At 38.3% G+C, this 23,766-nt stretch overlaps 1 protein-coding gene across 4 annotated transcripts in view; it reads right to left on the reverse strand.

Annotated features, from left to right (window-relative positions):
• Positions 1-523: 523 nt before the first annotated feature.
• STK39 (serine/threonine kinase 39) overlaps positions 524-23,766 on the reverse strand; it is a 282,358-nt gene continuing 259,115 nt past the window's right edge. For all 4 annotated transcript variants that reach the window (XM_019727361.3, XM_074337430.2, XM_074337417.2 and 1 more), the window contains 2 exons: positions 14,791-14,855; positions 524-2,075 (listed from right to left, as the gene is read on the reverse strand). In XM_019727361.3, the coding sequence (XP_019582920.3) occupies positions 2,001-2,075; positions 14,791-14,855 (140 nt within the window). In that variant the 3' untranslated portion in view covers positions 524-2,000. The remainder of the gene's footprint in view (positions 2,076-14,790; positions 14,856-23,766) is intronic.

Here is a 23,766-nt window from a genome sequence, read left to right on the forward strand (position 1 = left end):
CACTTTTAGCTGTGTCCCAGGGCATGTGAGTCTGTGCGCAGGCTCCTCAGTGATCCTGGCCTACTGCAGGTTGGTACGTTGTGGGTAGGGTTCCTATGATGCTGTGTCTCCTACCCATTCCTATGTGGGCTCACTCTCATTTGTTGTATATAATTGTGCAGAAGCTGTTCAGTTAGCCCTCAGTCCTTCCTCAGGGGGAACTGCTCTGTCTGTAGGTGTAGATCTGATGTTTCGTGGGAGGAGGTGAGTTCTGGGTCTTCCTACATCCCAGACCCCTCCTGAGCCTTATGGTTTTCATTCAAAGACTGTCTGTGTGACGTGTGAATATTTCTCTTTCATTTTTTTCTTCAAGCTAATTCAAGTTACTTGTCAAACCTGATTCTCTGTGATTGGTCGGGTGCCTTATTCTTTCTCTAGAACACTTTTCTCAGTTAATTCTTACAAGGCATTTTTATGAAAGTGCTAAATATCACTATAACAATGCAGATAATACCTAAAGGAGAGACAAAACAATGTGACACAATTTCTTTGTGCAATACACTTTTATTTTCCTTTTACCTTTGCAGTCATCTTTGAGTAATCGTTGTGTAAACAATAGAATGGAATGAAATTACATTAAATTTTATGCAAATGGCTCTAGAACACCTTAAGAATTATGACAAGGCAATTATAAATAACTTTGTCTTCCTTAGTAATATATATATTTGCTTTTTAAAGTACATTAAAGAGCTGCCATATCTAGGGTTAGCAAGGAAAGAGCGAATGGTACCATCCTGGGAGCCCATCTCCCTGAAATTTTAGATTCCAATTTTGAGAATCCTAAGGGTTACTATTTCGTAATATATAGTCGGGAAGAGGGCTACTTGAGTTGAAAGTATTTATTCTTGAAACTTAACAGCGTTTTACCTTTTATTCATTGCACAAAACCCTTTCTATTATTTTTCACTCCATCTGGGTATTCTGCAGAATTTCAAGTAAAACTCAGATTCTGGTATTTTCAAGTTTATCACCTTTGGGACAACAAATCCTATCATTTAAGGAGAAGTCAAATCAGAGATGGGTATATAACTAACAATCTAATAGAATGGCAACATTTTATATAGCATTCTAAACGTTCCAATGAAGCAAAACTTACAAATACCACTTTATGTAGAGGAAGTTTTAGATCTGAGACTATTCCAGAGTAAAGCAGCCTCAGGCACATTCTTAATATGAAAGTTTCCAAGGCACCTCCCTCTCCCAAAAGACAATCAGATTGTGGATTGGTTTTTAGGCAAACAAACCAAAAGAATAAGCATCCTAGTTCCTAATTCAGTCATTTCAAAAGTCAGAAGTTATAAATACTCCAAAGATAGACCTGAAACTTTTTGTTTAAATAACAAGAGATTAACTGCAAGAAGCATATAATCAAAAACTTTTCTTCTCGTAGCCAAGGTGTGTAATGCATAAATATATGAAAAATAAAATTCACAGTCAGTTTTAAAACTAGAATTCAAGTTTGGCTAATAAATCTTAACTTTATAAGTATATTAATTTCTAAATACAACATAAGAGAGGCAGCATTATCAGATGTACAGTTAAAATATAACAGAAAGAACAACAATGAAAGAAGAAATAGCTTCTGATAGAAAAAATTCCTTTTGTTGCCAATAAATAGGACCACCTGAGTGTATTTCAGATTCTTTTCACTTAAGAGATATATCCGAATTAATTGCTAAGAATATTAAACAGCTTTTGGAAAAATTAGCAACATTCGTGCAGCTGTGGCATTTGTTTGTTCTCATACTGTGGATTGCTAGACAATAAAGCAGAACTCGGAGTGTTAAGTTTTAAAAAATTACTTTTTATCCCATTTTGTTGAAGCCGGCCTCTTCACAATCTTCTGATTTTGCTGGGAACTGGGAGTGAGGGGGTGGGAGGATGTGGGGAGGGAAAAGTTGAGGGGGAGTGTGGTGTGTTGGGAGGCATGACAGATTAGGGCGACATCAAGGGACGAAATATCAGCTGACACTCAACTGAGCAAACCCGATCAGCTTCACTTCATCAGGAATCTCTGACCCATCACAGCCAGAAGCCTGAAAATAAGCACACAAATTTTCAGCATTGGTTTGTCCCTGCTGGTTTTTACAGACTTGTTCATGTGATAGCAGATCCAAGCAAAGGCACAGTCAGTATGGGACATGTGGCTCGTCTCTTGCAGGAGAGATCCTAAGAATCATTCTCTTAAATGACTACTGGGTGCTAACTGCTGTAAGAAATCTGATCATCACATGCTAACAAGTACAGAAAATGGGGAAAAGGGATTTGTTTCCGTTAACATACCACCGTGCCCAGGCTATCAGCTTTGGAACTGCCAATGACCCATATGACTGCCAAGAAACCACATACAAAGTTTCAGTAACTAAAGTGATTTTTAAATATACTTTTAAATTAGAGCTCCTTAATAATACTTTTTAAAAAGAATATTATGAAAATAAACAGAAGAGATCTAACAGGTCACTCGGGGCAATTTTTTTTTAGCAAAATTATTTCTGTAAAACAAAGAAAGAAAAGTCAGAAAGTACTGCAGTGGCTCCTCATAGATAACTGTTATTTAAATACCAGTAATTTTTTTACAGGAACAGGTACCATAACAGATATTTTTCTATAACAGAATTTTGTTTGTAATAGTGTAGGGCATATTTATTGCCAAAAATTGGCCCAAATTACAGTATCAAATTTTTTTTTTTTTTACTTCAAAATCAAAAGGAACTGGAAATAAGCCATTGCCCATCAAACCTCTCAGTGATCCTAATTCATAAGTTATTTTAATTTTCTTTCTCATCTCCCTCTCTCTCTCCTTCACACACACACACACACATGCACACACTAACTCAGATCACCATTCTAAGCTGCTGCTTCACTCTATATGAAAGTACCACAAGTATGGAGAAAAAAATCTGATGAATTACTGGAAACAGGCAACTAATTACCAAAGGACCATACAAACCTTTTCTTGGCCTACTTCTTGCTAAATTATTGTCAAAATAATTAGTTTCCCGTGGGGGAAGAAAAAAAGCCCTTTCCAATCATCACAATGAGCCCACTTAGCACTGCTCCATAAACTCAGCCCTTTGTCAACCCCAGCATTTTCATTTAAGCAGCTAATTAGAACATATAACTTGAATATTTTAAAATAATTACCTTTAAAATAACATTCAGCGTGAGTAGTTATGCTTACATAAGAAAATCAGTAGCCTAAGGGGTAGGAACATTAGTTAGCACTTAAAGAACTTACTTTGCGCCTGCCCAATGATTTCTCTACTCTTATTTGACAGGTAAGATATTCAGTAAAGTATAATTTTCATTGTTTGCGTTGCCAGGGGCAGATCAAAAACATTCCTTTCCTCATCACTTTTAACAAAGGATCACAGGCATACAAGGGTTTTCAGCTGAGATATTTTATGATAGATTTTTCATACTGATACTGGAATATTCACCTCCCCTACCAATGTTCTCATTCCACTATCACTGCTTCTTTATGAGTCTCCCTAAATTTCTTTCCTGCTTGCTTAGCTATTGCTAACAATGTCGTTTACTCAACCACTGAATGGGGGCAGCGCCGATCTGTGTAACAGGCAACTGACAAACATGTAAGGCCAAATTCTGCTGGTGGTGACACAAAGGTCAGACTCTCAAGTGTGAAGCACATGAACGCATCTGAAAGCTACATCAGGAGTTTGGTAGGGTGAATAGGGGAGGTTAAAATGATTAGAAATTAAAAAAAAAAAAAAAAACGTATCCAGTAGTGGTTGAGCACACTAGACATAAAGAAAAATATTAAATCCTTCTTGTGAAGAGTAATGGAACTGAGATTTTACAATGAGAATGGGTGATGAAACCAGTGGTTATTTGGGGCACATAGTATAGGGGAGTCTTGGGGGAGTCCTATCCCACCCTCCGTCTCAGTGCCTCCTGCAGCTCCACAGGAATGTTCTGTTTCCTGGCAGAGGCACAGACCAGGTTGTCTGGCTCTGTGTCCAGGCACTCAGCCCTTCCTCCCCCTTGCTCGCTCTCGTTTAACCAAGGCCAAGCGCTTGTCACTGTCAGTGTAGCCTGCAAAACACTAATATGCAAAAGACTCGGAAATCTAGAGAAAAAGGACCAGAGACATTTAAAGCGGCATTTCTCAAACTTTTTGGTCTCAGGATCCCTTAACAGTCTTAAAAAGTACTGAGGACTTCAGAAGCTTATGTTTATGTGGGTTGCATTTATTGTACTAACTTGTCTTCGAATTAATATTTTAAACCTATTTTAAGTTAAAGTATTATTATTAAAATATTTTTTTAAATATGAAATGTTTATGTAGGTTATATTTATTATACTATCTTGAAAATTAAAACTGAGACATTTCTAAAGTATGCACTTAATAATTCATTAAACATAAAATAAATGCATTACATACTAATATAAATGAAATCTTCATGACAAATAACATTTACCAAAACAAAAAAATTTGAAAAGATTGGCACTGCTTTACATTCAAGCTGTATCTTTATGTTGTTTGCCTTGAAGTATATAAAGAAAATCCACTCTGATATAAATAACGTAGTTGAAAAAGGGAAGAGTATTTTAATAGACTTTACAGATAATTGTGGACATTGTTTGTTACTATACTAAAACTTGACAAGTGGTAGTTTCCTAAAGTTTAGCAGTAATGTGGAATCTAAAACTATAGCATCAAACTTTTCATACTGTTATGTTAAAATCCATTGTTCTACTTTGCATTTTGAATGGATCTTCTTTTATATTTTTAAAAAAGTCTTTTCAGTTAGTTGACATACAACATTTTTACTAGTTTTGGGTATACATCATAGTGATTAGGCATTTTATAACTCACAGAGTGATTACCCAGTTAAGTCTAGTACCCATCTGATACCATACATAGTTACAAAAAATATTATTGATTATATTCCCTATGCTGTACTTCATTTCTCTGTGACTGTTTTTATAACTGGCAATTTGTACTTCTTAACACCTTCACCTTTTTCACCAGTCTGCCCAATATCCCACCTATTTGGCAACCATCTATGTTCTCTGTATTTATGAGTTTGTTTCTGTTTTGTTAGTTCATTTATTTTTTTAGATTCCACATATGAGTGAAATCATATGGTATTTGTCTTTCTCTGACATATTTCAGTTAGCATAATACACTCTAGGTCCATCCATGTTGTAAAAAATGGCAATATTTCATTCCTCTTTATAGCTGAATAATATTCTATTCTCTATCTGTATCACATCTTCTTTATCTATTTGTCTATCGATGGATATTTAGGTTGCTTCTATAGCTTGCTTATTGCAAATAATGCTGCAATGAACACTGGGGTGCATAAATCTTCTCGAATTAGTATTTTGGGTTTCCTCATATAAATACCCAGAAGTGGGATTGCTGGGTCATACAGTAGTTTTAGATTTAATGTTTTAAGGAATCTTCAAACTGTTTTCCATAGTGGTTACACCAATTTGCAAACCCACCAACAGTGCGTGAGGGTTCCCTTCTCTCCACATCCTCGCCGACACTTGTTTGTTGATTTATTGATGATAGCTATTGTGACAGCTGTGAGGTGATATTATGGTTTTGATTTGCATTTCTCTGACTATTAGTGATGTTGAGCATTTTTTTACATGTCTATTGGCCATCTGCATGTCCTCTTTGGAGAAATTTCTATTCAGGTCCTCTGCCCATTTTTTAAACAGACCGTCTGTTTTTCTTGGTGTTATGTTGTATGAGTTTACATATTACATATTTTGGATATTAACGGCTTTTTGGATGTATCATTAGTGAATATCTTCTTCCATTCAATAGGTTGTCTTTACGTTTTGTTGACCTTTCATTTTTTTTTATGGTTTCCTTCACTGTGCAAAAACTTTAGTTTGATGTGTTTCATTTATTTTTTTTTCTTTTGTTTCCTTTGCCTGAGGAGACATATCCCCCCCCCCCCAAAAAAAAAAATAAGATTAATGTCAAATAGTCCACTGCCTGTATATTCTTCTAGGGCCTTATATTTGTCTTTAATCCATTTTGAGTTTATTCTTGTATATGGTGTAAGAAAGTGATCCAATTTCATTCTTTTGCATGTATCTGTCCAGTTTTCTCAACACTGTTTATTAAAGAGACTGTCTACCTCATTGAATATTCTTGCTTTTGTCATAGATTAATTGACCGTATCAGTGTGTGTTTATTTCTGGGCTCTCTTTTCTGTTCCATTGATCTCTGTGTTTTTTTTATGCCAGCATTATGCTGTTTTGTTTATGATGGCCTTGTAGTATAGTTTGATATCAGGTAGCATGATACTTACAACTTTATTCTTTCTCAAGATTGTTTTGCATATTTGGGGTCTTTTGTGGTTGCATACAAAATTTAATATTTGTCCTACTTCTGTGGAAAACGCCATTGGTATTTTGATAGGGATTGCATTGAATCTGTTGATTGTTTTGGGTAGTATGGACAATTTGACAATGTTAATTCTTCCCATCCATAAGCATGGTTTAGCCTTCCATTTATTTATATCTTCTTCAATTTTTTTCTTCAGTATCTTATAGTTTTCTGAGTACAGGTCTTTACTTCCTTGATTAAATTTATTCCTAGGTGTTTTATTCTTCTTGATGCATTTGTAAGTGGGATTGTTTTCTTAATTTCTCTTGTGATCGTTCATTATTAATGTATAAAATGCAATCAATTTCTGAGCATTAATTTTGTATCCTGCTACTTACTGAATTCTTTTATTCTAATAGTTTTTTGGTAGAATCTTTAGGTTTCTCTCTATATATAGTATCACGTCATTTGTAAATAATGACAACTACTACTTACCAATTTGGACACCTCCTTTTTTTTGGTCTGATTGTTGTGCATAGGATTTCTATTACTATGTTGAATAAAAGTGGGGAAAATGGACATCTTTGTCTTGTCTTTGATCTTAGAGAAAAAGATTTCAGCTTTTCACCATTGAGTATGATGTTAGGTGTGGGTTTGTCATACATGGCCTTTATTAAGTTGAGATATGTTCCCTCTATCCCCAGTTTGCTGAGAGTTTTTATCATAAATGGATGTTGGATTTTGTCAAATGCTTTTTCTGTATCTATTGATATGATCATATGATTTTCATCTTTCATCCTTCATTTTGTTTATGTGGTGTATCACATTAATTGACCTCTATTGTTAATTAATTTGTAGATACTGAATCAACCTTGTATCCTGGGAACAAATCCCACTTGACTATGGTATATAATCTTTTTAATGTATTGCTGAATTCAGTTTGCTAATATCTTGTTGAGGATTTTTGCATTTATGTTCATCAGGGATATTGTCACATATCTCTCTCTACATATATCTATAGATTAGTGTATTTGTCTTGTTTGGGTATGAGGGTAATGCTGGCCTTGTAAAATGAGTTTGGAAGCCTTCCCTTCTTTCCAATTTTTTGAAATAGTTTGAGATGGATAAATAGGTATTAACTGGAATGTTTGGTAAAATGTACCCATGAAGCCACTGAGTCCAGGGATTTTGTTTGGAGTGTTCTGATTACTGATTCAATTTCGTTAGTTGTTATTGGTCTATTCAGATTTATTGTTTCTTCCTGATCCAGCCTTGGAATATTATATGATTCTAAAAATTTATCCATTACTTTTAGGTTTTCCAATTTGTTGGCATATAATTAATTGTTCATAGTATTAGCTTACAATTCTTGTAGTTCTGTGTAGTTGGTTGTCATTTCTCTTCTTACATTGCTGATTTTATTTATTTGAGTGCTCTCTCTTCCACTCTGATAAGTCTGGCTAAATAAAGGTTGATCAATTTTGCTCATTTTTTCAAAGAACCAGGTCTTGGTTTCATTGATTGTTTTCTATTGTTGTTGTTTTTATAGATTCTATTTTATTTATTTCCACACTGATCTTATTTTTTCCTTCCTTCTACTCCCCCTGGGCTTTATTTGTTCTTGTTTATCTAGTTCCATTAGGTGTAAGGTTAGATTGTTTCTTTGAGATTTTTCTTGTGGTAGGCCTGTATTGCCATGAGTTTCACTCTTAGAACTGCTTAGGCTGTGTTCTATAGATTTGGGGTCATTGTGTTTTCATTTTCATTTGTCTCAAAGTATCTTTCGATTTCTTCCTTGATCTCATTGTTAACCTATTCATTGTTTAGTAGCATTTTATTTAGCCTCCATGTTTGTGTGATTTTCAGTATTCTTCTTGCAACTGTTTTCTAGTGTCATACCACTGTAATCAGAGCAGATGCTTGATACGATTTCAATCTTCTTAAATTTCCTGGACTCATTTTGTGGCCTAACATGTGGTACATCCTGGAAAAATGTTCCATGCGCACTTGAAAAGAAGGTATATTCTGCTGCTTTAGAGTGAAATGTTTTAAAATTAAGTTCAGCAGCTCTAATGTGTCATTTAAAGCCACTGTTTCCTTGTTGATCTTCTGTCTGGATGACCTGCACAATGATGTTGATGGGTTGTTAAAGTCCCCTGCTATAACCGTTAATCTCTCCCTTTATGTCAGTCCACATTTGTTCTCTGTACTTAGGTGCTCCTACGTTGGGTACTAGATGTTTACAACTATGTTGGATTGATCACTGTATCATTATGCAATGCCCTTAATGGTCTCATTACAGTCCTTGTTTTAATGTCTATTTTATCTGATATAAGTATTGCTACCCTAGTTTTTTTGTTTGTTTGTTTCCATTTGCACGAAATACCTTTTTTTATCCCTTTGTCTATATGTGTGTCTTTTGCTCTGAAGTGGGTCTCTCGCAGGCAGTGTATGTGTAGGCTTGTTCTTTTTTATCCATTCACCAACCCTATGTCTTTTGATTGGGGTATTTAGTCCACTGACGTTTAATTATTGATAGGTATGTAGTTATTGCCATTTTATTTACTGTTTTCTGATTGTTTCTGTAGCTCTCTATTCCATTCTTATTCTCTTACTTTCTTTTTCTTGTATGTTGATAGCCTTCTATAGTGTAGTTTGGATTCTTTTCTCTTTATTTCTTGCATATCTCTTGTAGACATGTTATTTGTGGTTACTATGTACATATACCAAGCTATGTTTGTAGCGATCTATTTTAAATTGCTGTTCACGTAAGTTCAAACACATTCTAAAATCGCTGTAAATTTTACTCCCTCCACGTTTTTGTCGTGATTTTTTACTTTTGTGTGTGCTTCTGTTTATCCTTTAATATACTGTTGTAATTACATGATCTTCCTACTCTTGCCTTTTAACCTTTACACTAGCTTTATAGTTGGTTGATCCATTGCTTTCACTACATGTATACCTTTGTCAATAAGAATATTTTATTTTCTCTATTTTCTTATCCCTATTTTTCATCTTTTTTTTTCTCTCCTTTAAGAAGTCCCTTTTATATTTCTTGTAAAATCAGTGGAGTGGTGGTGAACTCCTATATCTTTTTCATGTCTGAGAAACTGTTTATCTCTCCTTAGATTCTAAATGAAAGCCTTGCTGGGTAGAGTTATCTTGATTGTAAGTTTTATTTTTCATCACTTTAAATATTTCATGCCACTCCCTTCTGGCCTGCAAAGTTTGTTGAGAAGTCAACTAAGAATTACATACAAGGGAACTCCCACAAAACTAACTTTATCTTGCTATTTTTAAGATTTCTCCTTGTCTTTAAGCTTTGTCATTTATTATGATGTGTCTTCGTTTGGTATCTTTGAACTCTCGCTATTTCCTGGACTTGTATGTCTATTTTCTTCACCAGGTTAGGAAAGTTTTCAGTCATTATTTCTTCAAATAGGTTTTCAATCCCTTTCTCTCTCCTTCTTGTACCCCTATAATACAAATGTTATGCTTGATATTGTCTCAGAGGTTCCTTTAACTATCCTCATTTATAAAATTATTTTTTCTTTTTGCTGTTCTGATTGTTTTCTGCTACCTTGTCTTCCAGATCACTGGTTCAATCCTCTGCTTCATCTAATCTACTGTTGATTTCCTCTAATATACTATTCATTTCTGACTGGTCTTTTTTTATGGTTTATCTCTTTGTTAAGGTTCTCATTGAGTTCATCTGTTCTTCCCCTAAGTTCACTAAGCATCCTTATAACCAGTGTTTTTGAATTATCTATCTAGTAGATTGCTTATCTTGATTTTGTTTAGTTCTTTTTTTGGAGTTTTCTTCAGACTGACTGGCTGTGAGGGCTGGCCATGACTATAGCAGACAAGCTGGCTTATGGCGGCTGACCCCACAGAGTGGGAGTAGCTTGAGCTGGATTCAGGTGCCAGTTGAGTCTGCCCTTTGAATGTGTCATTTGTGGAACTGGTTTGGAGGTGCTCAGGTGTGGTCTGAAGTCAACCACTGAATGTGTTGGTTCTCGTGCCTCTTGGGAGAAGTGCCGGATGTGGACCAAGGACAGCTGCCATTTGTGCCCAGCTTGGGGACACCTGGTGGGAGCTACAATGTGATTTGCTGTTGTTTGCCCCTCGTGCTGAGCTTGGAGGTGCTTGAGAGAGACTATGCTGCTAACCGAGGCTGGTTGCTGCCAGTGCCGGGGTAGGAACCCTTTGTTGGGCACCACGATGAGAGCTCAGGCCAGCCACTGCTTGTGCCAGACTTGTAGCTGCTTAGTTGAAGCAATTATATTCCAAGCCAACATTGGCCAGTGCTTATGCCAGGTTTGGGGCAATCTGATGGAAGTTACCATGCAAGTTGAGACCGGTTACTGCTTGTACCAAGCTGCTTAGTAAGAGGTACAGGGTACCCTGAGGCCAGCTGCTGGTTGTTTGGGGTTTGTAGACCTTTGGGAGATTTTATGCAAGTCCAAAGTGTGAGGTCAGGCAGAATGCTTGTGTTGAAAAGCCGCTGGAAGGCTCAAGCTGGGTGCTTGAATTGGGTGGCACTTTAGGGAACCATCAGAGCAGAGAGAAGGGTGTTAGCCAGGCTAATGGATAGCTCAGGTTTGGCACCCACGGCCTGGGTGGGGATGAGTTCAACAAAGAAGCAATGACATCTGCCAGCGCTTCTGTCCTTGGAGACAGCTGCCCTGACTCTCCAGCCCTTTCTCTGAATCTAGTCAATTCAATTCCTCCCTGTATGTCCTTAGTGCTTTTTGAGCTGCTGCCCCTGCACTGGAGCCCAGAGTGAGCGAGAGAGTCCATGCATAAGCTCTTCAAGAGGAACACCTGGGACTCCAGCAGCCCTCCGTGTCATTCAGATGCCATCCCTGCTGGTTTTCATACTTAGATGGTACGGGGACTCCTCTTTCTGGCACTGGTATGATTTGTTCCTCAGTGGGGTCCTCCACAGACAAGATATCCTTCTGATTATTAATCACTACACTGTGGGTATGGGACCTGCCTGTTCTGCGTCTCTGCCCCTCCCACCAGTCTCATTGTGGCCTCTTCTGTATGTCCTTAGTTACAAAATTTCTGTCCAGTAACACTTCCAGTGGTTTTCAATAATGGTTGTTAAATAATTTAGTTGTAATTTTGATGTGGTTATGGGAGGAGGCGAGCACAGTATTTCCATACTCCACCATCTTGACCAAAAGTCGGAATGGATCTTTTACACATGTATGATTTTTTTCAGTACAACTGAGTTACGTAGATTTTCCAACATTGACAAATTTCATTATAAAATATCAACATGTCATTATACCATGTCAACAAATCGTATTCATTAACATCGCCCATCTCATCAGAAAAGTCTTTTAGTACAGGAGCTGTCAAACTTACAAGCGTTCCAAAATCCTATTTTTGCTCAAAAGCTAAAATTTATCCACAACAAATATTGTCAGTTGTTTTCCTTGACTTGCCAGGCTTACTTGGTTCATTTTGGAAAAAATGTCTGCCAATTCCCTTGTCTGAATAACCATAGTTTGTCAGTTATTCTTCCAAGTAAAAATGTGTTCCATAAACACACACACACACACACACACACACACGGAAAATGGCTAGTTCAGCTCACAATTCAAATAATCTCACAAGTGCTTTTGCTGAAGAAGTGCTTCCCCACTTCATCACACAGAATATTAGAAAGATCTGTCCTCAGTAGAGATTTAATAAAATCAATAATGTCTCTTGCCTTATTAGGAAATTTCTTAATTGAAACTGGTTTTTGTATTTTTAAAATGTTTTTCCAGTGACTGAGCACGTGCAAGGTCTTCAAGAACATGCTGGCTCCTAGTACAGTTTGGAGTTCCTGCCCCGATTCATGCCAACATCAGCCGTTGTACCCACTATGGCTTTTCTACCAATGTCAACACAATAGAACAGGCAAGTAATATTTTAGTATTACTATAAAGAGTTTTGCCACCCAAGATTCACTAAAAAGGGTCCCAAGGAGCCCCAGAAGTCCAAGACTCAAGCTTTGTGAACCTCTGCTTCAAAGGAAAATGTATACATTAGCAGGAAGTTCTCATGACAGTATAATGGCTGCATGCTTTCACTCAAATGTCTGTGCTCCTAGAAACTCACCCCTCCTGCCAGACCAGCAGGTATGGCCTACTTCCTGTAGGGGACCTAACTCCTCCAGTGTCAACCACAAGAATCCCGTTCACCCCAAACCTGGGTATACTTTGGAAACACCCAAAGAGTTTGAAAACATCCTAATGCCCATGTTCACCCCAGAGGTTGTGTCTGGTCCAGGGATACGGCCTGGGCACTGGGATATGTTGAGCTCCCCAGGTGACTCAAAGAACTACCCTAGTGCTTCCTAAGATGTGAACTGCCAAGTTTCCTTTAGAGCAGTGGTTCTCAAACTTTAGCCTGCAGTGGAAATTTTGTTAAAATAGATTCCTGCACCGCCTCTCCCAGAGATTCTGATGCCTTAAGCCTGAGATGGGCCCTAGCACTTACATGTTTATCATCTGTCTAGTTTCCAGACGAAGCTGACACTACCAGGCTTGGGACTACACTTGGAGAAAACCGCTGCTTTAGATCTGGAGTCGGAGGAGTAGAGCTGCTCCACGGACCTTCTTGAATTGGCAGTTTCCTGGCTTTCCCTGTTTTTTTGGGAAATGTCACCTTAGTCATGCAGCCTCCGACTGCACCTAAGCTCAAAACCTCTAAAAGTAAGGCTCTCTAGTTGTTAATTACCAAAATGCTCACGAAATTGCTATGTGCAATGCATGTTATTCAACTTCAGTAACTAAAATCTATAATGCTCATGTAAATGTGTACCAATTGGATGCTAATTACATGTAGTTACAATTTGTATTTCAAGGGTAAATTAAATATCTTACTTCGTATTTTCACTAATGTAGTTTCAAAAATTCCACACTGAAAGTAAGACTCATTTACTTTACAAAATTGCTAGGTAGAAAATTTTTTAAAAAATATGACTTAAAAAAATGTTTATGAAGACTTGTCTCAAGGCTTACACCAACAACAAAACAGTACTGATACGTCAAACCCAAAGCACGTTACACATGAGCTGGAATGTCCTCTATGGCTGAACCACTTTGTTAGAAGTGATGAAAAAAGGTTTCTGCTCTCCCTGCCCAGGCAGTGTCAACAATGGAAATCATACTTCACTTATTATTTTATCTGTCAAATGAAGCTAAAGATCTCTAAAACTTAAGATTGGGCAGAAAAAAAAGGAAACACACTTCTTCATGCAACCTCTATCCTTGCCCCTTGGGCTACTGTTTTTCTTATACAAGCAGACATACAAGATAAGAACTGATGCCTTTTCAAACCTGAGCCAAATATTTCTAATAGTGGTGGGAGTGGGGAGAGGAAAGAGATTGGAGAAGGAATGCTTTTCAGCCTCAGCTAAACACTGGAATCGTCAGGGGGTGCTTTCAAAATCCCCGAAACCCAGGCTGCACCAAGAGCAACTAAAACTTTCAAGAAAATAGTTGCTTTTGACTATTTGGGCTTCTCCCTATTTCCAGCCATCATCACCATCTCGTAATTTCACAACGATCCTGAATGCTCAGTATTTATATCTCTTGGCCAACCCAGTTCTTAAATTAAAAATTGACTTGTACAGAAAAACTGCTGGAATATCTCCACTCTATTAGAAACTGTTACTGTGATTTGAAATGTGGAGTTAAAATGCTGTGTCTTTGTTCACTAGCTGTTTTGCAATTGCTTGCAATTACCTACACCATTTCTACAATAATCGGCCTCAATTTTTTAAAAGTTAGAACCACTTGGCTTCCACTTCAGGAATGCTTTAGCAAAAGTTTTAGCAAACAGTACGTTAAGTGACTGAGTTTTAAATTATCAGTTAATCTTATCAAGGGCCAGTCAGAATGCTGCAAGCAATTTCAGGCCTACATGACCAACACTTTGCTGTGTACAACATATATTCATGTGTGATAATTATATTGTACACCCAAAACTAACAGAACATTGTAAGTCAACTGTCACTGAAAAAAAAATGCTCTTAAGCAAATTACTGGAAACTATGAAATACATCATCCAAATAATAAACGTTTTAATCCTGATTAAAAAAAAAAGTTACTTGGAATTGTCTAATTTTGTTCCACATGGTCAAGTTGCCATCAAACGGGAAGCCAAATGGTATGGTGCTCAAGGTTTCTCAAACGGCCACTCTTAATTAAAGATGTAATGGTAAAAGAACAAGCTATGCTCATAGAAGAGGACATTTCTGGTCGTGATCAGAAAATGTTCCCAAATGTTGAACAGGCAAATGACGAATGCAAAAATGGATCCCAAAAGAAAACAGCAACAAAATTACAGAGCAGGTTATGAAACTATATTATTATTCCTTGATGGCGTATTATGGCAAAATATTTACCTACTTTCCATAATATCCCACTTACCAACTTAAATGTCAAGGTTTTTAAAGCTTTTGGATCATCTACAATCTTCTGTAAATTAGCAGCCACTGTAAAATACAAACATGGAGAAAAAGTGTCCAAATTATTTCCAATAACACTGGATTTTCACATCAATGATTCAGAAAATTTGACTAATGATGCAATTAGCTGCAAAATCATTTCTTTCACAGACATTATGAAGTTCATATAAATGACCAAATTACTCTCACACAGACATTTTCTACACCAATTTATAAGTTCAGCACATCTGAATAAATGTATAGTTAATCTGAGTTAACTATACATTGACCCACGTTTCTGAAAATAAAATGAGAAGCTAGTTTCTGATGGAAAATAGAAATGATAGCAGTCCTCAGTATTTCCACTTGGTTTTTCTCACACTCACTACTAAGGAATTTATTAGCCAGGAGAGGGCAGTACAAAACAAAGAGGAAGAGATAGTGAGGACTTGTTTGTTTGGAAATAGGTCAGCAGTTTTGAACTCTTGTCTTGTAAATTCGCCCAATTCTCAGCACCCATTTTTCTCAAAGCAACAAAGTTAGTGGATAACCCCTATGACTCAGGCATGTGTTTTAATGTTTTCAGAGCACAGTGACCTGTCAAACCAGAAAAGTGCCACCTTCAACAATCCCCAAGACGGCTGAACAGGGTCAAGCACTAGAGGCTGTCAGTTTGGAGCTCAATAGTGAAGATACGTGTTCACTATTAGCCCGATTCTTCAGAGACCTGTCCCATTCCTCCATGGTGTCACGACATTTGATACTCTACCAGAGAAGTCAGCTTTTCCTGCTTAGGGTACTGTTTACAAACAAAATTATCAATGGGTAATGATGATGGAAGTTTAAAACCTTGTTCTTTCAATATCCATACCTAGCGTACAAAGTGCTGAAAAGTTAAATAAGGGCAATTGGTTAGGGAAAGAGAAGTTACTAGTGAAGAAATTAAAGAAGGTCCGTTTATCATTCAAATTATCTGCTGCTTCAGTAATTAGGTATCTGAAAAGGTACCTGAACATTTTAAGATAAAAACAGTTAAAATAAATAGTAAACATATACAGCATTTTGAGTAAAATGTTTCAAGTAGAAAGCTTGTAAGTAGAAAGAAATCTGTACAAATTTCACTTTTCTCTAAATTTGAAACCTACATACATGGATTTTATGCAGATTATTTCATGTAATCTGTCAGCTGTAGAGACGAAAAATGAAAATTATATACAGTAGTCCTCTCCCCCTTAGCCACAGGGAAAATGTTCCAAGACCCCCAGTGGATGCCTGAAACTGGATAGTATTGAACCCTGGATGTTCTGTTTTTTTCCTATACATACATACCTTATCACTTAAAGGAAGAGCTGTATAGTTTCTCTTTGGCATGTCTGAATTGGCAGCATCACTACTCTTGACTTTGGGGCCATTATTAAGTAAAATAAGGGTTACTTGAACACAGACACTGCGATACCAAGACGGCCGATAGGGTAACCAGGACAGCTACGAAGTGACTCATAGGCGGGGAGGGTGCTGCACCTCAGAGGCTGAACGGACTGGGACGGTGCAAGATTTCACCATGCTGCTAGGACTAACATTCAATTTAAAACTTATGAATTGTTTCTGTCTAGAATCTTCCATTTAATATTTTTCACACCATGGTTGACTGTAGGTAACTGAAGTCGTGGAAAACAAAACCACGCATAAAGGCAGACTCTTATACTCAGTATGGCCTGTTTCTGTTTATAAGCCATAATTACAAGCATCATTTTATCTTCCTCTATTGCCCTCTTTAATACTTCCATTCTGAGCCACCTGCAAAGTTTCATATATGCTGAGAGCCCGCTCCCTGTCACCTTTTTCTCCTCCTTTTGCCACACAAGCAAACTTCAAGCCACACGTCAGGTATATCCTGGGTCACCGACCTCTGAACAGTCATTCACCAACCTTCCTTTGGCCTCCTCAACAGCTTCCTGGCATATGCCAGATGCTAAAATCATCTAGTAATCCAGGCAACACATACAAGTTCATGGAGTGAAAAGCTCTGCTGTAAAACGCTGTCCACCAAAGTCAGTATTTATGATGTTAGGGCATTCTGACTAGATGCAAACTGCAGCAACTGGACACAGTCACTGTTTCCTTAAAATATGAAAGCGTTCTAATTGTTCCTCTGATTGAAGCTGCTTTCATGGGTGGCCACAGAGTTTTCATATGAATTTCTGTCTTTTCATTAGAGTCTCTCAGTTAATGTGGATGACTTACTGCCTTGATCTGGGTCATCTATTTCTAGTCTGCTCTCCACTATTCCATCAGAAGCAGAGCGCGGTCCTACACTAACTCACCACCCTCTCTCTGGTGTACATGCATATGTGCGTCAATTTCTGAGGCACATGGCTAAGCAAGTTGTAGACAGGAGGGTAAGACTGAGCCGCTAATATCTTAAACAATCATCCCAGAAACCATGCTCCCCAATTGTGAATACTACACCTCGGGGACATTAGAAATTCAAATTCCGTCTTCAGCTCAAAGCAAAAATAGCAAAACTGCCCTCTTACCTGATTACTTATCCCAGCTGCTAGGCTTATTTTCAATTTAGCTGATTCTAATTTGTTGTAAAGTGCTATAAAATACCTTCACTTAACTGACATCACATAAAATTCAGAGTGATGCTAATTTCGCATCCAGTAGCAATGCTCATTAAAAGGATGGGTGTCACTGTTTCGCCCTTCTGACTGTGCACCTGGATTTCAAAATTAAAAATGCTCCTTACCTGGAACGTGAACTGAGAAGAAAGAGCTGAGTAGGCCTGGTTGTGACTTTAGAGCAGGGGTGTCCAAACTGCGGCCCGCGGGCCAACTGCGGCCCATGATCCATTGTTAATTGGCCCGCAACAAATTCCAAAAACATTTCGTTTACTTAAATAAACCAGGTGAGGCAATACGTACTTCACCTCAAGTGAGTGGCCCGTTGTTTTTACCGCATATGGCCCTTGGTAAAAAAACGTTAAAAAAAGTTTGGACACCCCTGCTTTAGAGCTTCTCAAGTATGTGCTCGTAACACTCAACTTCATGGTTTAAGGTACTCCAGTTTCCAAAACCTATGGGGCTTTTGAACCCTGCTTACTCAGTGGCCATCAATTCATTTCCAATCCCTCCCGGCTTTCCCAGAATGCAACACATTCCCCTCGTTTCTGATTTAGACTGTGTCATCTTCCTTGAGCTCATCCCTTCCCTTCTCCCAGCCCGCTGCCTTTGGCCACAAGTGGTTTCTCTGTCTCTTGGCCACACAGGACACACACTACTCACCGAGGCCCCTGGGGCTGTGGCCTTCTTGCCCTCCCACTGACACTACACGATATCTTTGTGTGAGCAAGCTATTTCTTGCTATTTTTGTGTCCCTGTGTTAAGCTTTAGGTTTGAATCCCTGTCAGGGCTGGAAGTTTCTATTTGTTCTTTTGGATAACATTTGGTCTAAGGTACAGTAAGTATTGTGCTTCATGAAACTGTAAAAGTATCATTAACAAGCACATGAAAAAGACACTGATGCTCAATACCTCCCTGAACAGAGGTGAGGCAGCAGAGCTGCCATGTCTTAGGCAAAGTAAGTCGGGCATTCTCCAGACAGTTTTGTTAGGAAACCCCTGTACTACTCAAATTCTCCACATTTTGACAGTTAGGAAAATAACAGTCATATGACTATTTTACAGTCCGTGTTTGTATTCTGAGTGATTAGTCAAAAGATACACTTTTCTCCCTGGATACCAGTGTATTTCACAACAATCTCATACAGTACTGATGTTGTGGTGGCAGTGAGTTAACCTAGTGAATTTGAGCTAAAAGCACACCAATGAAGACCAAGTTTGAGGTATTCCCCTAGGAAGACATTCTGAGATGAGATAAAAGCATACACTTGGGTTACCTGACAAGGTGATGATGTCACAATATTGTTGTATCCAAAGATACACCCTGAACATCTGCTCTGTACACTGCATTGCTACAGAAAGGAAACATGAGACTGTGCAGAAAGAGAAACGGGTGCCAAAAGAGAATTCGAGCTCTGAGTAAGCAGAAAAGGAGATGACACGATGGTGGGTTTCTTATGGATACTGCTAAAACACTAATGCAAAGTCATTAACAATTCAGATTATGACAGAATAAGAGATTCGTCCTATTATTCTCTGCAAATCTCCAGGCCCTTATATTCATGAGATGAGTGTAGCATAGTGTGTAAGGGTGAGAATTCACCAGTCAGAGGGTCTGGGTTCAAATCTTGCCTCCTGCTTAGAGCTGTGTGGCCCCATGAACTTGGGCACGTTTTCTTAACCTATCTGTGCTTGAAGCTACGTATCTGTAAAAGGTGGATATTAATGGTATCTACCTGATAAGAGTTGTTTCAAGAATTGAGTTAATACACATAAAGTGCTTAGAATAGTGCTTAGTATACAGCAAAGGCATAATAAATATTACCCTATCATCTCCCCCCAGGGACAACTGCGGATCTTAACTGTGCTCCTTGCCTTCAGTCTTAACACCTCCTGAGCTTTCTCACACTCTCCCGAGTTACTTGGTAAATCAAAGTCATCAACTGGAATGTGTTGCCTCCTTACGTAATATTGTTTAACTGTTCATATCAACTTCAGGATTAAAATCGAAGTTTTTAACCTGGTCCAGTCTCAGCCTATGTCATCAGTCTAGGTTTTTCTATTTCCTACCCTGGATTTTCCCAGAAGGGCTCCAAGAACCCCACTATCCTCTACGTCCCTACCTCTGCTCTTAACACTGTGCGATGAGATAATCCATTACAGATCTGATTTCCCCACTAGACTGAAATTCTTTTATAACCCAGGCAAAATCTTATTCACCACTGCAAAAGGTTAATATTTGAAATGTATCTACATACACAGGAACGGATGCTTTCTCATCACCTCTACTGCTACTCACCAAGTACAGCTGCCATCATGGCTCACCTAAACTCGTACAAATAGTCTGTTGTCTCCCTGCTTCCATTCTTGTCCCTAAATGGCCTAACGCCCACCCAGCAGTCAGATGAGCCCTCCAACGTGTAATCTGACCCTGTTACTTTTCTATTCAGGACCTTCTGATGGCGTTCCAGCTCAGAGTAAAAGCAACAGTCTCGACAATGGTCTACGAAACCCACCTGATCCGGCCTCCTGCTCCCTCTCTGACCTCATCCCATATCACCCTGCTCCAGCAGCTCCAGCCACAGTAGCCTTCGTGCTGATGCTTGAGCATTCAAAGCAGGCTGCCACTGAGACCCTCTGCACCTGCCATTCCCTGTGTCAGAAATGCTCCTTCTTCTCCACGATTGCCTTCCTCCTTCCAGCTTCTGCTTAAATGTCTCTGGCTACCTATTAACACCCTCGCCACTATCACCTCACTCTCTATTTCTTTTCCCAACATTTTTTTTTCCCATAGCACCACACCTGCTATATATTCGTGAATAAATTTTGGATGTGGTCCTTCATTTACCTCCACACACCCAGAACATAAGCTCCAATGAGTACATGAAATTCATCTGTCTTGTTCACTGCCATGTTTCTAGTGTATGACATACAGTGAATGTCAATTTAAGAGGGTGCCAAGATTCTAAAAACCCCAGGTTACGACCCTCTTGTATCTTATAGAAGAATTATTCATATGTTAGGTGAATTTTTACAAATGTTTCCCCTAAGCAACAATTCCATTTAGTTTTCCCAAAGCAAATAAATTAACTCTCGGCTCATCTCTAAAGAATATCGAGTATCTTAGGCAACCATGACTTTAAAGATTGGTCGTGTTTGTCGTTCAGATTTTTTCAGAGATGAGAGTGTAGGCCACCCCAGGTCATACCCAGACTAGCATAGGTGGTAGCCCAGACGAAGGGAGCACGCAGCGGGTAATAGAGGATGAGCATAGTGAGTATCAGCATGGCCTCAGACTACATGCATACTAACCGAATCTTCCCTCTCATAGCTCTCACCAGGAAAGAGACCAGCCACTCCTGTGGGAACTATTCCCAGGTGGATCCATGCAGGGCAGGGGGTGTGGACTGTAGGACTGTAATGGATCCTGTAGTGTGCGGCCCACATCTTCCCTTCAGGAATGAGGCAACTGTCCTCCCACCTGCTGGGGTTACTGGTGGCTGATGACTCTCAGCTTCATCACCCTTTGCTCAAAAACTGCTGTCTCAGCCAAGGTCAGGCCCTCCCCTGGGGGCCGCCTGCATCCAAAGACTGGCAATGAGAGCAAACGGGCTCTGTTTTCTCAGGGCAGGACAACCCCAAGGGTCACCTCAAATCCAAAGCTCTCTATGGGATTAGCTGAGGTGTTTGTTATGGTTCAGTGACAATTTAATTCCTCCATTTGCCGAATTCTACTTCCTTTATTCCCTCACAGATGTTGACTATGAAAGCACTCTTCAAAAAACTGCGTGCAAATCTATGTCTCTGAGTCTTTTTCCTGGGAAATTTGAAGACTCTGTCCAAGGATGAACTTGGTATAATCATCTTAAGAAGGCATTTCCACTATCATATGTATAAGAGAGTGCAAATGATAAATATTAGAGGAAAAGGGGAAATGTATATATTACATGACATGTTTCTTTGCATTTCACTCAGAATTCTGGATGGTGACAAAAAGCAGTAGCTAAAAGAGATTTTAGGAGTGTTACGGATACTATAAGCAAGCAGTCTTTCACACCAAAATGTCAAACAGACTTGAGTATTAGTATTGTTTACACATAGCAGGAAAGGATTATGGGAAATAAACAGAAATATACTTGCCATTCTCCTTAAGGTTCAGGTAAATTCCAGTTCATTAGTATTATCTTGGCATAATGAAAAATTGTGAAACAACAGCTTGGAATAGCTAAACTGACTGGTATCGAATCTGTCCTTTAAAATATAATCATAAAATAGATATTTTGATCCTGAATTTCCTTTACTATTGTTAAGAGTTTTATGAATTGGACCACCATGTGGTTACTGGAAGTATCCGATAATCATTATGCTACCTATTATTGCTCATTTTAAAAGCAATGAAATAGTATAATCAATGAAATTATAGCCTCATTTAGCTGGTGGAGGTGATATACCAGTGTGTGTCTAGTTTAATTCCTCTTTAGAATGAGGATGAAGAAATTTAAAAAAAAAATGCTATTATGAAGAATGGCTAAATGTTAAAGTCATGCTTGCCAAGAATATCCAACATTCATCTGAGATGAAGGGAAGAATTAATCTTTTTGCTTTGGAAAAACAAAGAGGATTATTGCTTGGGAGACACAGCTGTTGAAAAGTACTTTGGTTCTTCAACAAATATGAAGAATTCTGTATGTGTCCTAACCTGGGGGTTTTAGTGTTGTAAACGTCTAAACTGTAGGCAAAAGTTTGTGTGCACATTTCTGGGGAGAAGATGTGTAGCTTTTACCAGATTCTCAATGGGGTCACGTCCTTTATAATCTTAACAATCACTGTTCCAAAGGCTTACCAACATCCTCTTTTACAGTAATGTAAGCAGGTTAGAAGTGAGGCCTGTTGTTAGTTTATAACAGTCTTACTGAAGTATAATTGACATATAATAAACTGCACAATTAAAGTGTACCATTTGATCAATTCTAACATATGTCCACACTAGTGAAACCATCACCACAAGCAAGATAATGAACATATCCATCACATTCAAACATTTCCTCACGTCCTTTGTAAATCCCCCCACCTTCTCCTGCCTGCCCTTCTTTCTCCTGTCCCCAGGAAACCGCTTTATAGATTAGTTTGCATTTTCTAAAATTTTATACAAATGGAGCCATACAGTGTATATTTTGTCTGGCTTTTCTCACACATAATTATTTTGAAATCCATCCATGGGGTATCATGTATCAATAATTAATTCCTGTTTATTGCTAAGTAGCATTCCGTTGTATGGATGCACTACCGTCTGTTTATATATTCACCTCTTAACAGGTGTATGGGTGGTTTTGGGCTTTTGTTATTACCAACATTCAGGTGCAAGTCTTCATACAGACATACATTTTCCTTTACCTTGGGTAGGTACCTAGGAGTAGAATGACTGGATCATAAGGTAGATGTATGTCAATTTTTTTTTTTTTAATTGCTGAAATGTTTTCTGGAGTTGCAGCACTTTTATATTTCCACCAGCAGTGTATCCGAGTTTCAGTTTATTACATACTTGCCAACACCTGGTATGATCAGCCATTTTAATTTGAGCCATTCTAATTAATGTGTAGGACTATCTCATTGTAGTTTTAATTTGCATTCCCCTAATAGAGTGCCTTTCCACATGCATATTTTGGTGGAGTCTTTTTATGGCTGCTTTTTGACGAGAAAAGTAAAAGAGTATTGAAAATGTTAAGTAAAGGGTATATGAAAGTATTAAGGATTTCCATAAATGTAAGTGTGTTTTTTCTGGGTTACTTATAAGGCTTTCTCTAAAAAACCAAATACCTTTGTTTAAGGAACTACAGGTGTTACTTCATCCGAGAGGTAAGATGTTCGGAGAGTGCATATCAGATCTTCTTCCTCATCTAGTAAATGAATACACACACACACACACACACACACACACTCACACACACACACACACACGCGCGTGTGTGCACGTGTGTCCCAGACAGAGCTCAAGCAGCTTCAGCACATATGCTGGAAGAACATCTAGAGCTTCCTATACAGTTCAGAAACCTCCACCCTCTTCTACTAGGGCTTTTTAAATGTATAGGTTGTGAGTTTGACTAGAATTAAGAGAAGGAAATGATCATATCATGGAAGGCACAAGTGATAAGACACAAGAAATCCACCCAACTTTGATTTTAGAGGCTCAAAGGAAGCCTTTGCAGGTCTTTGCTGTCTCCAGTAACAAGGTCTTACTTCATTAAACTAGATGTTTAGATTCCAAGAAGAACCTTACACCCAGCACATTCTGGAAATATTAACAAGACTATATGCATATAAGGCATGAAGGTAAAA

Source organism: Rhinolophus sinicus, chromosome 17, assembly GCF_057876585.1.
Source record: "Rhinolophus sinicus isolate RSI-liver-muscle chromosome 17, RSI-T2T, whole genome shotgun sequence".
NCBI classification, from domain to species: Eukaryota; Metazoa; Chordata; class Mammalia; order Chiroptera; family Rhinolophidae; genus Rhinolophus; species Rhinolophus sinicus.